General features: G+C 34.6%; 1 protein-coding gene across 1 annotated transcript in view; it reads left to right on the top strand.

Annotated features, from left to right (window-relative positions):
• Window positions 1-15135, top strand: part of LOC109112481 (eukaryotic translation initiation factor 3 subunit H-B-like) — a 142683-nt gene that overhangs the window by 28716 nt on the left and 98832 nt on the right. Inside the window, exons 3-5 of the mRNA XM_042777103.1 lie at window positions 7956-8028; window positions 11487-11586; window positions 12680-12829. Of these exons, the coding sequence (XP_042633037.1) occupies window positions 7956-8028; window positions 11487-11586; window positions 12680-12829 (323 nt within the window). The remainder of the gene's footprint in view (window positions 1-7955; window positions 8029-11486; window positions 11587-12679; window positions 12830-15135) is intronic.

Below are 15135 nucleotides of genomic sequence, written 5' to 3'. Positions count from 1 at the left end.
TATGAGCTTTTTCGCTGAGGCTCACTTTGGTCATGCTCAGCAAGACATCAGCACCAGGTTATCTCTTTAACATTGTGGAATCAGACATCCTTTATACGTCTCCCTTACAGCCTGGATCTCTCACGTTCCCATTTTAGTCATGTTGTCTTTTTTCCCCCACTGGGATCTTCTTGTAAGAATGTACTCTTTGTATTCATATTGGTTTCATATGGTTTTGAAAAACTTTTATGACATTTTCAAGTCAGTTTTTAAGGTAAAAACAAAATGTTTTAACAGATGTCATGAATTTGTTCATTCATAAATATGAGACACGCCACATGACATTTTTACAACCTGATCTAAACTTGCCTTGTCATAAAACATAAAATTATTTGATCTTTTAATCAACTTATTGACCTTGACACACAGTCATTAAGCTTTGCAGTGGTGTGCCATGACATCATTTGCTGTTTTAGTATTATTTTTCGTGCTTGTTTCTACAAGTTGGTCATACCACATGGCTTTGATTTGCCCCCCCAGGAAAAAAATCTAAATAAATAAAAAGTAATAAAATCTACTCATGGAAGAGATGTATTCATACTTTTATTAAGCAGTGATGGATTAAACTCATCAAAGTCACAGTAAAGCCTTATAATATTACAATATATTTATATTTCAAATAAATACGTTCTTCTGAACTTTCTGTTCATTGAAAAATCTGAAATTGAAAAAATGTATCACCGTTTCCACAAAAATGTTCAACCGTGCAATTGTTTTTAGCATGGATAATAATAAGAAATGTTTCTTGAGGTTCAGATCAGCATATTAGAATGATTTCTGAAGGATCATGTGACACTGAAGACTGGAGTAACGACTGCTGAAAATTCAGCTTTACCATCATGGGAATAAATTACAATTTTATATAAGAACTTTGCAAAGTAGTTGTAGTTATATATTATATATATATATATATATTATATATATATATATATATATATATATATATATATATATATATACAGGTGTGTGTGTGTGTGATATATATATATATATTAGGGCTGTCAAATGATTAATCACGATTAATCACATCCAAAATAAAAGTTTTGTTTACATAATATATGTGTGTATACTGTGTATATTTATTATGTATATATAAAATACACACACATGCATGTATATATTTAAGAAGAATATGTTATGTTTATATATTAAATATATTTATATACAATATAAAATATAAGAATGTAAATATATAAATGTATATACATGTAAATATTTTCTAAATATATAATTTATGTGTGTGTATTTATATATACATAATAAATATACCCTGTACACATACATATATTATGTAAACAAAACTTTTATTTTGGATGTGATTAATCGTGTTTAATCATTTGACAGCCCTAATATATATATATATATATATATATATATATATATATATATATATATATATATATATATATATATATATATATATACACACACACAATTTTATTAAAAATACAGTAAAAATAGTAATATTGTGTAATATATATATATTTCACAATATTACTATTTTTACTGTATTTTTAATTAAATAAATGCATCCTTTGTGAGCATATGAGACTTTTGTTACTAAATTCATACCGAGTGCAAAGTTTTGAATGGTAGCGAATGAATTGTGTATGATTTTTTAATTTTAATTTTTTAATTTTTATTTTTTTTACATAATTTCATTGACCCAGGAAGGTTTGATATATGGTGACCTTCAACCTTCTAGCCTCACTGGTTTAAATCAAAATCTGTCACGTGTATATTTGCTGCATTTCTGCACATCTTTCAGACTGATTCATCTCTTTGTTGTTCTTTCCATCAAAGTGCTCACACCGTCTGATTTATGATGAGTATGATACTGAATCAAAATAATAAATATATCTAGATCAAACAACAGCAGTGATATGAGACAGAAAGAGGGATGTATGAACTCACAGACACGCACCTCTTCCATCCGGGCTTACGGAGCCCACCAGGGAGGTGTCAATCTCCTTTAGCTGTCTTTCCTTCTCCATCTCTTCAGGGCAGAAGCAATGCCTTCCTGCTCAGCGGAAATATGATTGACAGATCGGCAGGATCCTGTGATGTGGTGTAGATGATTCCTCCGGTGTAATTAGGAGGCAGAGACCATGGAGTAACTGAGAGAGAGACAGATACACCTCCCGCTTCCCGAGGGGCATAGCATGCACTGAGGCGGTCAGCTAGCTGAAGGGGTTACAACAGCTTAGTTCAGCTTGCCTAGCAGAGAGAAAGGCCTCAGGACATGATACTATTAAGCCTTGGGACATATTGACACTGTGTCTTTGTTTAGGGTCGTGTATGGGCAGTGTCAAGCTTAAAACCTTAGCCAAACAGCCAGGAAGGTCTCCTATTTGATTTAGATTCAATTTATGTCGGATTTTATGAATTATGGAAACCAGTAGCATGCTTGTTTGTTTTATTTGCCCTGCTGATTACTTGCTTGTTAGTGTGTTTACATGTGTGTGTCAGTGATTGCCTGCAGATCATACAGATTTAAAAGTAGGTTCCGATTTATTCAGAAAACCAGAAAAAGTGCTTACGCTAGATGGCGCCATAGGTCTTTAGCTTAATGCTAGCTTTCTATGATGCAGTGCTTTTTTTAAAAGCATAAATAGTGTCTTTAATGCTTCACATCCTTGCTTAGATGGTACAAAGTGCAAGTATGACCTCAGCTTTGACAGGTCTGCTATTTCTGCTGCTGAATGTGCTTATCAAAAGGACGAACATAGAAGAACATAGTAGACAGTCCACGTGTAATGGCTGCTATGATGTTAGCTATGGAATTGTAGGCTTAAGAAACAGAAAGTGTGCATGAAGAGAAGAAAAGGTCAAGGTTTTTTAGCAGAGGATATCTTCATTGCTGGTGTAGGCAGCTGTTTTGAAGTCAGTATAAAGCTAAAGTTCATAGTATGGAATCAGAAACCCATGCCTGAATGAGTTTTTGACATCCTTATGGGAACATATAGTGTCATATGAATGAGTATATGAGCCTAATTTAAAATCTATGAAATGATGTTCGTTATTAAACAGCTAACATTGTTCATGACATTACCTTTTGTTTCCTGCAGAAGAAAGTAAGTCCTACAGGTTTTAAATGACATGAGAGGGAGTAAATGATGACAGAGATTTCCACAGATGCACAATTTATTGACAACATATTGGCTACTGATATTAGATATATATTTTTTTAATTTATTGGTATCTTTTTACATTTACCTTTGCCATCTTCTAATGCACATATAGTTATCTTTAAAAACTCTACTAATTTAGTAACACTGTTAAATCTAATCTTTAGCTTATTCCAAAATGATTATCAGTTTATGCAGAACACTGTTTTCAGTAATTTTAAGTGATTTTTTAAAGAAATAAATACTTTTATTCAGCAAGCATTAAATTGATTAAAATGTGATAGTAAATTTTAATGTTACAAAACTTCCTTTTAAAATAAGTGGTTTTCTTTTGAACTTTCTGTTTATCAAAGAATTCTGAAATAAATGTATCATGATTTTTACAAAAATACTAAGCAGAAAAATAATTACTTTTTTATTGTTTTGATTATCATTGATCATAAAAAATACTTTAGCACCAAAGTAGGTTTTTACTGTATTTTCGATTGCAGCTTTTGTGAGACTAAATGTTAAACAGTAAACTTTTGAACAGCAGTCTATTTTTTTTATTTGTAGTATTTTATATGCATTTGATTTTTTTTCATTTTTTATTTAGAACAAAGTAGTATAGAATTTTACTATGGGCTATTTATCATTTACCTGCCATAATATGAATTCTTTGAATTTTCAGTTTTGTGTGACCTGTCACTTTAAGTGTGCTGAGATCTTGAATTTGCATGCCTTTCGGGGAAGTAGATCTTCACACATTTTTCTGGGCTATCCTACCCTGTCGCAGGGACCTGACAAGCTGTCACTGTCTGAATTTATCTAACAAGTCTGTGAGCCTTGTATCAGAAAAGGGGGAAAAGAAATAAAGAAAAGGACCAAGAGATGGAGAAGGGTGCATAGACGGAACTAGAGTGAGATTTTGACTCTCATTAGCACTCCAGGTGCTGGGCTGTAACATCGAGAGCCGCTGCCCCAGGTTTCAGCATGTGTGGAAAAAAATGCATCGGCTTGCCTGCAGATGACACGTGTCACATGCAATCCTGTCCTCATTTATCCAGGACACGATAAAAGAACACATCTGTAGGGGGAAAAAGTGGTGACCATGTTCATTTTGCACGTGTTATTCAGCCAATAAAATGTTTTAATAATCATCAGTGTTTATTTGATAGCAATAAGTGAATTTTTATCACCAATTATCATTCAAAATGTTTTATTTATTTAAGGAAAAACAGGTTCATTTTGCACATTTTAAACATTTTATTCTGCCAATAAGCGTTTTAATGAAAATTATGCATTTGTCGATAATCATTGAATATTTATCACCAATTATCTTTCAAAACGTTCTGTTTTATTGAGAAAAAACAGGTTTCTTTAGCACATTTTGAACATTTCATCCAGACAGTAACTGTTTTATTTATAATTACTGTGCATTTGTTAATCATTGAATTTTTTTTTATCACTAATTATTATTATTCAAAATGTCCTATTTTATTAAAATAAGAATAGCAAATTTTGACATAATGATACTTTTCATCAGTATCTAAAATAAAACTCCCTTACGCATTCAAGCCTATCCCATAATGACTGTGGTCGCTGCCCCGAATGCTGCACTTGATGTGGATTCGCGGCCATGGGGTGTCCTGTTTGACATTTTAAGGTGCTCACGTAAGGCACAATTTGCCCTTTTGCAATGGTGTGGTCTTCACAGCGGACTATTACCAAGTAGGACATGTTTAGACTCAGGTGCCATTTGGGACAGGGGCTATGTGAGCTCACAAACCTGAACCCTTTCCATAAACAAGTGGGCCCAGTGTCTCATGTAAGGGACAGACTGAGCCGATTACCACAACACAGGCCTGTTTTTAATATATACGCCTTTACACCTGCCCTCGGCATGGCACTGAAGGATTGAGAAAAAGTCACATGGTGAGCTGTCATTTTGAGTCATTAGTATTAGGATTAAATTTAGTTTGAGGTTGTGTTACGGTTACTTTTAGAATGCTTCAGTTGTTGTTTGTACGATGTTGTATATTTTTTTTTGTTTTTTTTTTTGTTTGTGTTGGATTTTTTGTATGTTTTCAGTGGTTTTTATCATGTTGTTAGCGTGTTGGGTGGTTGTTTGCACAACCTAATGTTGAGAATATCATATTCTTGTCTTTTTTTTTTTTTTTTTTTGTTTGTTGTGTGTGTGAAATTTTTAGTGTAGTTTTTTTTGAAAAAAGCACAATTCTCTGTAACAAGCCGCATGATTGAAGTACAGACGAAAGCAATGGCTATTATATTTACAAAACCCAAAATACACTCTGCCTTTGACCTTGGGGTGATAAAGAGTGGTGATGATGTTGTACTGTTTAATTTGGAGTTTTTGATCATTTATTTTTTGGTTCTACTTTAAAATTTGCGTTCTGAAATTGAGGCGCCAACATTGCTGTGCAGATCTGCAATTTTTAGGCCTCCTTGTTTTTCTGTTTGTAAACCACAACATTTGAAGTGTCCACAGAAGAAGTCAAAAAGTTAATGCGAGGTCTCGGATCGTAAAAAGAAGAAGAAAAAAAAATCTTCCATGCAAAAAATCTGGTGGGTTTGGCCTTGTTTTTATATTTTTTTAGGGTGGTGTTTCTTTCTGAATGAAAATCCATTTAATTACAGGATGCCATCAGCTAGACTCTCATTATCTTGTTTTTTGTGTTGTTGTTTCAAGTGTTTTAGGGGGTTTGGGTTTATACGTTTTGTCTTTTTTTTAGGGGGTTTGGGTTTATACGTTTTGTCTTTTTTTTTTTCATTTTTCTTATTTTATTTTTTTTTTTTTTGCAAAATCTGGTTTGTGGTTTCAAAACTGTGCTGTGTACTGGAATGCACACATTTTTTACTGCTTTTGAAGTCCGCTTTGTATCCACTCTAAAAGAGTCATTTGTTTTCGTCCCCTCCAACCCTCTTTTCTCACACATTTCCTCTCAGAGATGTGCTCCCCCCAAAGGATCAACCATTTGATTAGTTTACATTTTTTTTGAGTTACTGCTGCCTTCCATCCTATGGCTAGTCTTCATCTCGCAGATGTTTTCTCATGAGAGCGGACCACTTCTTATTCAGTGTACCTTATGAGACTCTTTGGCTGTTTTAATAAAATGAAGACCCTTGTTATTTTCATCCTCGACATGTTTCCTCTGTTAATAATCCTGCTATCTCCCTTTTGCACTCAGGATAAAACCGAATGGCCTTTGAATTGTCAGAGGGGGTATTTTCGGGACATCAGGATTCTGGCTTGGCACACGAGAGTGGAAATTGTTGTCCAGCTAAACCGAGGAGTTAATGTGTCTGTGTTCATACATTTATCGCTATCTGTAGTACCAAATCTGGCTGTGTTTGGGTTGAAGTTTCCAGTGTTGACAGGAATCCCAGTCCTCCAAGTGCACTCTGCAGAAATGCATGTCTGTCCTGAAAGTTTGTGTACTTGTACAGATACTCATGTGATCATACTATACACTAGGGATGCACTAATCTAAGTACTAAGAAATCCTTTTCAGCATCATATATCTTGTTAGTCTTTTCTTTGCCCTCTACAACATGTCCTTTGCAAGCTCATAAGCTAATAGTGCATATGCTAGAAAAGACAAGGATATATTTTTACATGGTACTGAAGCACATACACTTTATGCACTGAGCATGAACAGACTGCTTTTTAATCATTTGTGGATTCAAATAAGATTACCTCAATCTTACTATAGTTGTCCTCACTTATCCTAACTTTATCCTAAAATCCTTCCGAATATTAGGATATCCAGATGCTACTGTGCTAAATTGTGAATACAAGTTTAAAAGGATATTGATGCTGCTTTTTTTTCATACAGCTGTAGAGTACTGTGGCATAAAAGTGAGCCAAGTGAAGGATGAAATTTAGATTATATTTATTTTTTTTTTTATTTTTTTGAATTTATTTATGTATTTTATTGAACAATATACAATATATATTCTTATTTTGCTAGTTTTGCTAGCATGTTTATTAACACTGTGAACATTATTATTATTAATCATAATTATTATTAACCATAATTTTATAATATATTGTAGTTTGTAATAATGGTGCTATTATTATTATAAATAATAATAATTATTATTATAAATTATAATAATATATTATAAGAATTATAATGTTTTTTATTAATATTATCTTGTTTTAAACATTTAGATTTTTTTTTTTTTTGGAAAACAACAAGAAGATGTTATATAATGATTTTTTTTTTTTTGACTAATAATTAATACATAAATTTGGTTTTTTTTTGTTGTGTGTGTGTTTTTTGATGTATTATTTTTTTTTTTTGTTTTATTATTTGTTTTTGCAGGATTAGCTTTTTTCTACTTTTTAATTTTTATATTCATAGCAATTGAGTATTGGGCAAAACATCTTCAATTAAAAAAATTTGATATTTACAGCTGAAATCACTTATTGGTTGGATATCGGTCTCTAGACTTCAGACCAGGCGAATTATAACCCTTAACAGCTCTTTAAATGACAATGAAACAAGGTGGACATGATTTTATCTTTAAGACATTTTCCCTCTTTGCACGTCCTTGTTGTTTGCTGTGACCTATTATTCAGGCGAAGAGGTGCTCAAAGCTCCACATAATGAGAGGGACAATAATCGTCAAGCAAAATTTGCAATTGAGAAATCATAACATCATGCCTTCTTTCCAACCCTGATGCCTTTATCTGTTTTTTCTCTTGTAGTTCAGTATCAGATGGAGATGATGAGAAGTTTGCGCCATGTAAACATTGATCATTGATCATCATTCTTTTGTCAGCCAGGCCCTTCTGGACTCTCAGTTCAGCTACCAGCACGCCATCGAGGAGTCAGTTGTGCTTATACAGTATATGGTAGGTTTCTCTCTCATTTTTTTTTTTTTTTTTTGTCTCTTGTCAGTCAGCATGTGCATATAAAACGATTGTCCATATCACTTCGCCAAATGATTTCAGTTATTTCAAAGGTCCTACAACAGCAAAAGATCCAAAACCCACAACGACAGTGACCAAGCCAATAAATATGTCAAAGTATAGGATAAAAATGGCAAATTATTTTCACTTTTTTCCTACGAAATTGTTTTATTAGCCACAGAAAGCACATACTCTTTCCCACTATCTGTTCCATACAAATGCATACACATGCATAAAAACTTGTTGCGGTCAGTGGAGACGTCACTGTTCTTGAAGCAGTTAAAGCAGTTTAAAAAAAAAATTCACTCTCTCTCTAATAACTGTGCTAGACTGCATTAATAACTGCATTATCAAAGCATTAACTGTATTATCAATGCGTAATCATTTGCTCTAAAAGCTCTAAAATGACTTTTTGGAATTATAAATGGAGGCTTATCATTCCTTTTGCTTTATTATATATATTTATATAAGCCATAATAGGGATGGATAGTAATTAAATTTGTTTTTTATTTTATTAATAGATAGAAATATTATTTTTTTTTAATTGATGTTGTTTTTTAAGTTGTTTTTATTAATCAAACCATCCTGAAAATGTATCATAGGGTGTATTTACACCTGTCTTGTTTGGTTCGATTGAAATCGAAAAATGACGGAGTATCAACGGAAAACATGCAAGTGATCACGCTGGCGCCTCCATGTCCTGCAAAGCATGCATAGCTTCCACTCTCCGCACAAACTATTGGATATAGCGCACATTTATCTGGGTTTAACATTTAAACATTGTTATATGCTTGAACTGTTTTAGTATATCTATAGACTTTATTTAAGGCAAGTCGTGATGATGTGAGAAGGCTAAATTGATCAAACATATATGATCAGTTTACTGTCTGCCGCTGGCCGCTTGGTCATTACTTTAAAAAACAAAAACTTATATTTAACGAACAAAAAATGCTCCAAACTTTTTTCGAAAATTAACGTAATAAAAAAACGCAACGAAATATAATCACTTTGCCATTACATACAAAACTGAACTATTTTTAATAGCGGAAACAGTAGTAGAAGCTGTTTTGGGAGAAGGGGCAGGCTCGGGCTCGGGCTCGGGCCAGTAATTCTGATAAACTGTCGGACACCGGCCGGGCTTGGGCCTAAATTTGAGGCCCGTGCAGGGCTCTAGTTTACAGACGATTGCGCAGTTAGCTGAGACTTGCAAAAGCTTGCAATCAATTTCCTATGCACGCTGTTTTTTAAAGTTTCACTTTCGCTTTCTTTACACCTAATCTGTCTTCTGCGCAGTGCCATGTCATGATGCCATGGTAGGCTCACATAAGAGCATGCTCTTTCCGCCAGAACCGTCTTACAGCACTTCTGAGTCTTTCAAGAAAAATCCTTTTTACAACATCGTATAGATGACATTGTCTCATCTGATGTTCATAAGTGTCTTCATATTGCGTTTGTAGCTGATAACAGAAAATCAGTAAAATAATAACAACTGCACTACGAAAAATCTCCATGATTAGCCTGCTTTCCCTGCTTGAGAATTTCTATCCAATGAATGAATGACCTTAGCACACGTGTAGTTTTGTTTACAATTTCTGGTTCACTTGCAAAAAGGGCAGTGTGAAACGAACCACCAAACAAAAAAAAATCGACATTGTACTTGGGCCGGACCAAAGCAAGTGAACTAGCGGACTTTCCTGGTGTGAATAGTTTCCATACAAATATTAAGCAGCACAACTGCATGTTTTTGCATGGTGTCTGAGGTATTTAGCCGTCCTTTCTGGTATCACCAGCTTTTTTTTTTTCCTCTGGACTTCTCTTTATTTAATCTTTATTTCTGTACATACTTGTTCTCTCTCTCTCTCTCTCTCTCTCTCTCTCTCACACACACACACACACATTTCTTTTCTACTGCACTGTTTGCTCTACCACTTTTCATTTTCTCTCTCTTCATCTCTCTACCCCATCGTTCCTTGGCTGTGGACAGCATTCCCCCCCTTGTGTAAACAGGAGGCTGGTGTGTGTAGTGGGCCCGTCAGCAGCCTCGTCTAGACAGGGTTTCCTCCCCTCTGTTTATTTAGCCTGCTATCGCAGAGCTGATGTGTACCTTCAGGAGTGGATTCAGGACCCGGACACCCCCTCATCTACCGGCACAGACGCCACCCATCCCAGATGTCGATGGGCCGATGGCGGAGGAATCCTCAGACAAGCTGCATTAACAACAAATCTGTTTACCCAAACTCACACAAACAAATGTTGTACACCTCCATTCGCCCACCTAACTGGGACAGACTCGTGGTAAACGTGCTCCGATTCCAGCACGGATTTGGGTGAAAACGTAAACATAAAACTTTAACGGTTCATCGCACCCCTCCTTCATTCACGCCCCCTGTCCTTTTCTCGATCTCGTGGTCCACGCTGTCTGTAACTTTCCTCAGACTTCCCCCTCAGGCCAGATGTGGATCCCTATCAGAGTGTTTGTTTAGTCTCCTCCTTGTGGTGGCAAGCAGGCGCTCCTCACTAAAAATATATCAGACACCTAACAGCTGCCAGAAACCCCACCCTGCACCAAGTGCACTCTCCACATGAACAATGAAAGCATTCAGAGGGCCGATGGGTCCACAAACTGAGACTTGATAGACATGGTTTCGTATGTTCTTCTGGCTCTCAGGTACAAGGGGGTGTTTTTTTTTTTAAGTGCCAAAGGATATGTATAGGGACTAGTTGAGACCAGTCAATTTCTTTTTCAGATCTGTTTTCATTATGCACTTTGGTGCAGTTCTGTATTTGTGTTTTGTATTTATCATTTCAAGGTGCATAAATAAATCCTCAAACCTGATATTGATTCAGTCCACTCCATTTCAACAGGTACTTGAAGAAGACTAACTGAATCTTACCTGTGTCTGAACAGATCTTGAGATCTCCTTGAGTTGTTTTAGAGTGCCATTTTTATGTCATTAGGGAAGTTTCATGACAGTATGAAAAGACAGATGATCATTTTTCCACAGTGACTAAATGCATTTAATATCAGGACAAAGCTGTGCTTTGGATAATGGATAGCGGGCAGAGCTTAGACAGAACATTAATGATTTTATTTTATTTATTTTTTTCGAAATGTCAGCCTTCCGACAGTGAGATTAATTCACTCTGACTGGCTGACAGTTCTGTTCCCCTGTTAGATTAACATACCTCATCTTTTCAAATTTAATATCTTCAATTTTACTTTTCACATGTTTGTCGTAACAGCCTTTACTGTCTTTGTTTTTTGGTCTCGGCACAAAGATGTTTATCGTTTTTGAAGTTTATAGATAGTACCCTGTGTTGAGCAAGTCAGAACACTTTGGTTTGTTTGCTGTCTTCAGAAAGACCATCCATGTTTTGTCTTTGGTTCTCTTTCTCTGTAGATCCCCTCAAGACAGCCCAGGGTTCTTTGTGTTTGAAAGCCTACAGGTTGAACCCAAAACTCATGGAGATCTGTAAAGAGAAGGACTTCTCAGCAGATGGGTAAGCCTTTAAATCCCTGGGGCTCAATGAAGGTAATGCAGATAAACTGGAGTGTGTGAGTGTGTGAGTGTGTGTGTGTGTGTGTGTGTGTGAGAGAGATATAATTTAATATTCTTAAGTTATTATTGTTATAATATTATAATATTTTATACTATATTATATACTTATTTGTAAATGTTGTAAAGTTTACTTTTTTTTTTTTTTTACTTCAGTTGGAATGATATTAAATATAGAATTTTCTTTAAAGGATATCTTTTTTTCTTTTTTAAATGTATTATTGTATTATATTATATTATTTTTGTATATTCTTCCTAAATGTATTTATAAAGGTGTCTTATAGCTTTTTTATTTAACGTGTGCAGTCAAAATCTAGCATTTTTGTATTGGTGGATGATGGATTGGCTGAGAGTCTGGATAAAGGGTGCATTCCCTTGTTTACTTCCTTGTAGTTTGGTTTGAGATTTTCTCTTAAAATTCTGATCTGAAAATAATAAAAGATCAAAACAAACACTGCCTTTTGAAATCCGTTGACTAATCAGCCTAGAGTGCTTGTCTAATGGAGCGATTAGTAATGGAGACGAGTTGAGATCCAATCATTTAATTAGAGTGATCTGATCACATAGTGCCTCTCACTCCCACACTGCAGGAGACTCAACCACAAGCAGATCCTAATGAGGGGGATGAAGTCAGAAAATGACTGATAAAGAGTGGGGGGAAGTAAAAGGGGTGTTCAAAAGAAAGGTAGCTAAAGAAAGCGAGTTTAGCTGTGTTTTTATCTTTATACCCAACACACATTTTGATTGGTTTCGGTATTTGATCGTATTTCGGCATCATGATGGGTGGCACTTCTGATAAATTTTGATTTGGCCATAATCCCGCTCCTCCTGATTGGCTACGATTATGTCAAATCACACTGCCATTTCACTTTCAAAATCTATCTGACAAATTGCTTGAAATGTGACATTTTGTGCCTAGTTTGGTCAGAGTGTCTGCTTTCTTGCTATCAAAAATCTAATGTCAAATCTTTGACGGGGTCACTTCCAGATTCTGACACTTGTCAGTGACAATGAAAATGTATTTTCTGTGTGTGCAGGCTGAAGAAGGCTAGTGTGGTTTATGAGAACATGTTCGAGGAGGTGCCCATTGACATCAAGAACTCTCATCTCATCAACTTTCTGCTGTGGGAGCTGGAGGACAAATCCCCTGCTGCAGACAAACACGAGCTCTTGAACCTTTCCAGCAGGTCTGAGCACATACACACACATTACTATACAAGTGAAGTATTTCCTAATGTGAATGAGGACATGTGTAAATTTATACTAGCGCTGAGATATCCCTAATGATGCTTGCTCACATTAGCAGTAACTCATCTCTGATGAGGAGTAATGAAGAGGTCAGTGATTTGCTCCGAAAGGACATCTGCTAATGGCTTTCCTGCTCGACTGTCTAAATAAAAGGCTTTTCCTAACAGTGAAACTGTTCAGTAGACAGTCCTCAAGACTTTTCTTGAACTTGAAGTGAACATTCAGATATGACAGTTCACAAGCAGCTTTACTAAGAAGCTAGACATCTCTCACCTTTATCTGACAGAACAAATGTTGGGATGAATTTAAAAGGAACAATTTTTAGGAAGGGTTTTACCGTGCATTAAAACCCTCTCTGTCTCTAAATTCATCCCAAGCACCAAAACATCAATTCTGCAGCACATTCTTTGCCTTCAACAGTAACATTTGAAAACATTTGCTGATGGCTTTTAAATCATGTTTTGCAATGTTCCTGTTTTTAAGAGTATATTTTATTTTATGTTTATGAGGACTATGATAGATCTCTGCAATAAAATATCAGGATCAGAATCAGAAAGAGCCAAGTGTGTTTACACACATATTAAAGTCGTCTTGGTGTCAGAGCTTCCAGTACAGAAAGTACTGACATAGTGCAGACATACATATAATTTAAGGTAATAAAACACTAATAATAAAGAGAGTAGACAATAAATTAAAATAATAGTATTTTATGAATGATCATTTTCTATAGATCATTGTGCTGGTCAATTTTCTTCTTCAATTCACCTTTTTTATCAGGGTTGGCCCTCAGTGATCTCGTAGATGAGATGATATATTAGATGCTATCAATATTTCACACACTTTTATTATTTCATTTATTTTCCACTCTCAATTTTCTTAATTTCAATTCACTCGCCGTGTACAGCTTGTAAGGATCTGTGGGAAAGGGAGGGGAAGTGTGAGTTTCCAATTATGTTTTTAATCTTTTAATTATTTTCAGAGCAGCTATGGTTGAGATGATGCTTTTTGGGACAGAAACATTCATTTTTGCTGCTGCTTTTGCATTGTCAAAAGTCCAAGAGGGGTTTGAAGGTCTTTCTCAGCTGACTAGAAAGGGAATTTTATCTTTTTAATTTGTTCTCGCTTAATTTGGCCTACCAGATTTGTTTTTTCCAGATGAAAGGAGGAACCTTCGTCACATTGCTGACGACTTGAAAGAATACATTCATAATTACCTCCCTTTTCCCAAAATAGAGGTTCGCACGCGCATACACAAAGATGCATAAACACTCACGAATGGGTAGATGATAAAAAACATCAACCAGCATTATATATTTTAAAACATTTATGTATGGGAATGTTTAAGAAAAAAGATGTATTTTAGATGCTATATCTTCTTAAATCAAATATGATCTTTTCTTATTCAAGTAGTCCTGTAGTGTAACAGTTTAATATTTTGCAAGTGCAGATATTCCAGGTTGTCTCTAAATTAGTCTCAATTAATATATGAAGGTCCTAAACAATATAATATGAGGTCCTAAATGAGACATTTTATTTTATTTTGTTTTGTTTTTATTATTTTTGTTATAGAAGGATAGATTACATAAAAATGGTGTAAATGTATTTAATTATTTATATAATACATTTATATAATTATATTCATAATATTAAATGGATTAATTGATAAATATTTGGAATATTACATTCCTGTTATATTAAAGATTTTTTGTTTACAGTCCTTAAAGGAAATCATCAGACTTATGTGGCAGGTAACATATACAAACTAGACAGTTTTTTTTAATATAATTTGTATTAATTTTAGCACAATTTCATAATTCTGACAGCCCTAACTGTATACTTCAATGGTTAAAAATAATTTGGAAAAATAATTTGTAAATGTTTTTATCTGCGGTGACAGTGTCAACATGTTTATAAACACAGATTTTTTTTTTTTAAATAAGTAAATAACATGAATTACTTATGATTCGTTTCTTCAGTTTTTTTCCCTCTGTATTTTCTTTTAATCACCCTGGTTTCTCTCTCTCTGGACGTGATTTGCTCTTTCTTTAAATACCAAAATACCAGAAACACTCACAGACAAGGCGGATTTATCTGTGGTTTTTCTGTTTCGTTATTTTTCCTGATTTCTTTTTTCGTCTTTTTCTCCTACCCTCCCTCCGTCGGGTTCTCCACATCTGTTTAAGTTATCTCTTTGCAGTCTGGTGTTACCCTAGAAACCAAAGCAAACACTGAACCACTGCAACCG

The sequence above is a fragment of the Cyprinus carpio genome, chromosome A19 (assembly GCF_018340385.1).
Source record: "Cyprinus carpio isolate SPL01 chromosome A19, ASM1834038v1, whole genome shotgun sequence".
Taxonomy (NCBI): Eukaryota; Metazoa; Chordata; class Actinopteri; order Cypriniformes; family Cyprinidae; genus Cyprinus; species Cyprinus carpio.
Note: the sequence above shows the minus strand (reverse complement) of the source record. Positions and strands in the feature narration are given on the sequence as shown.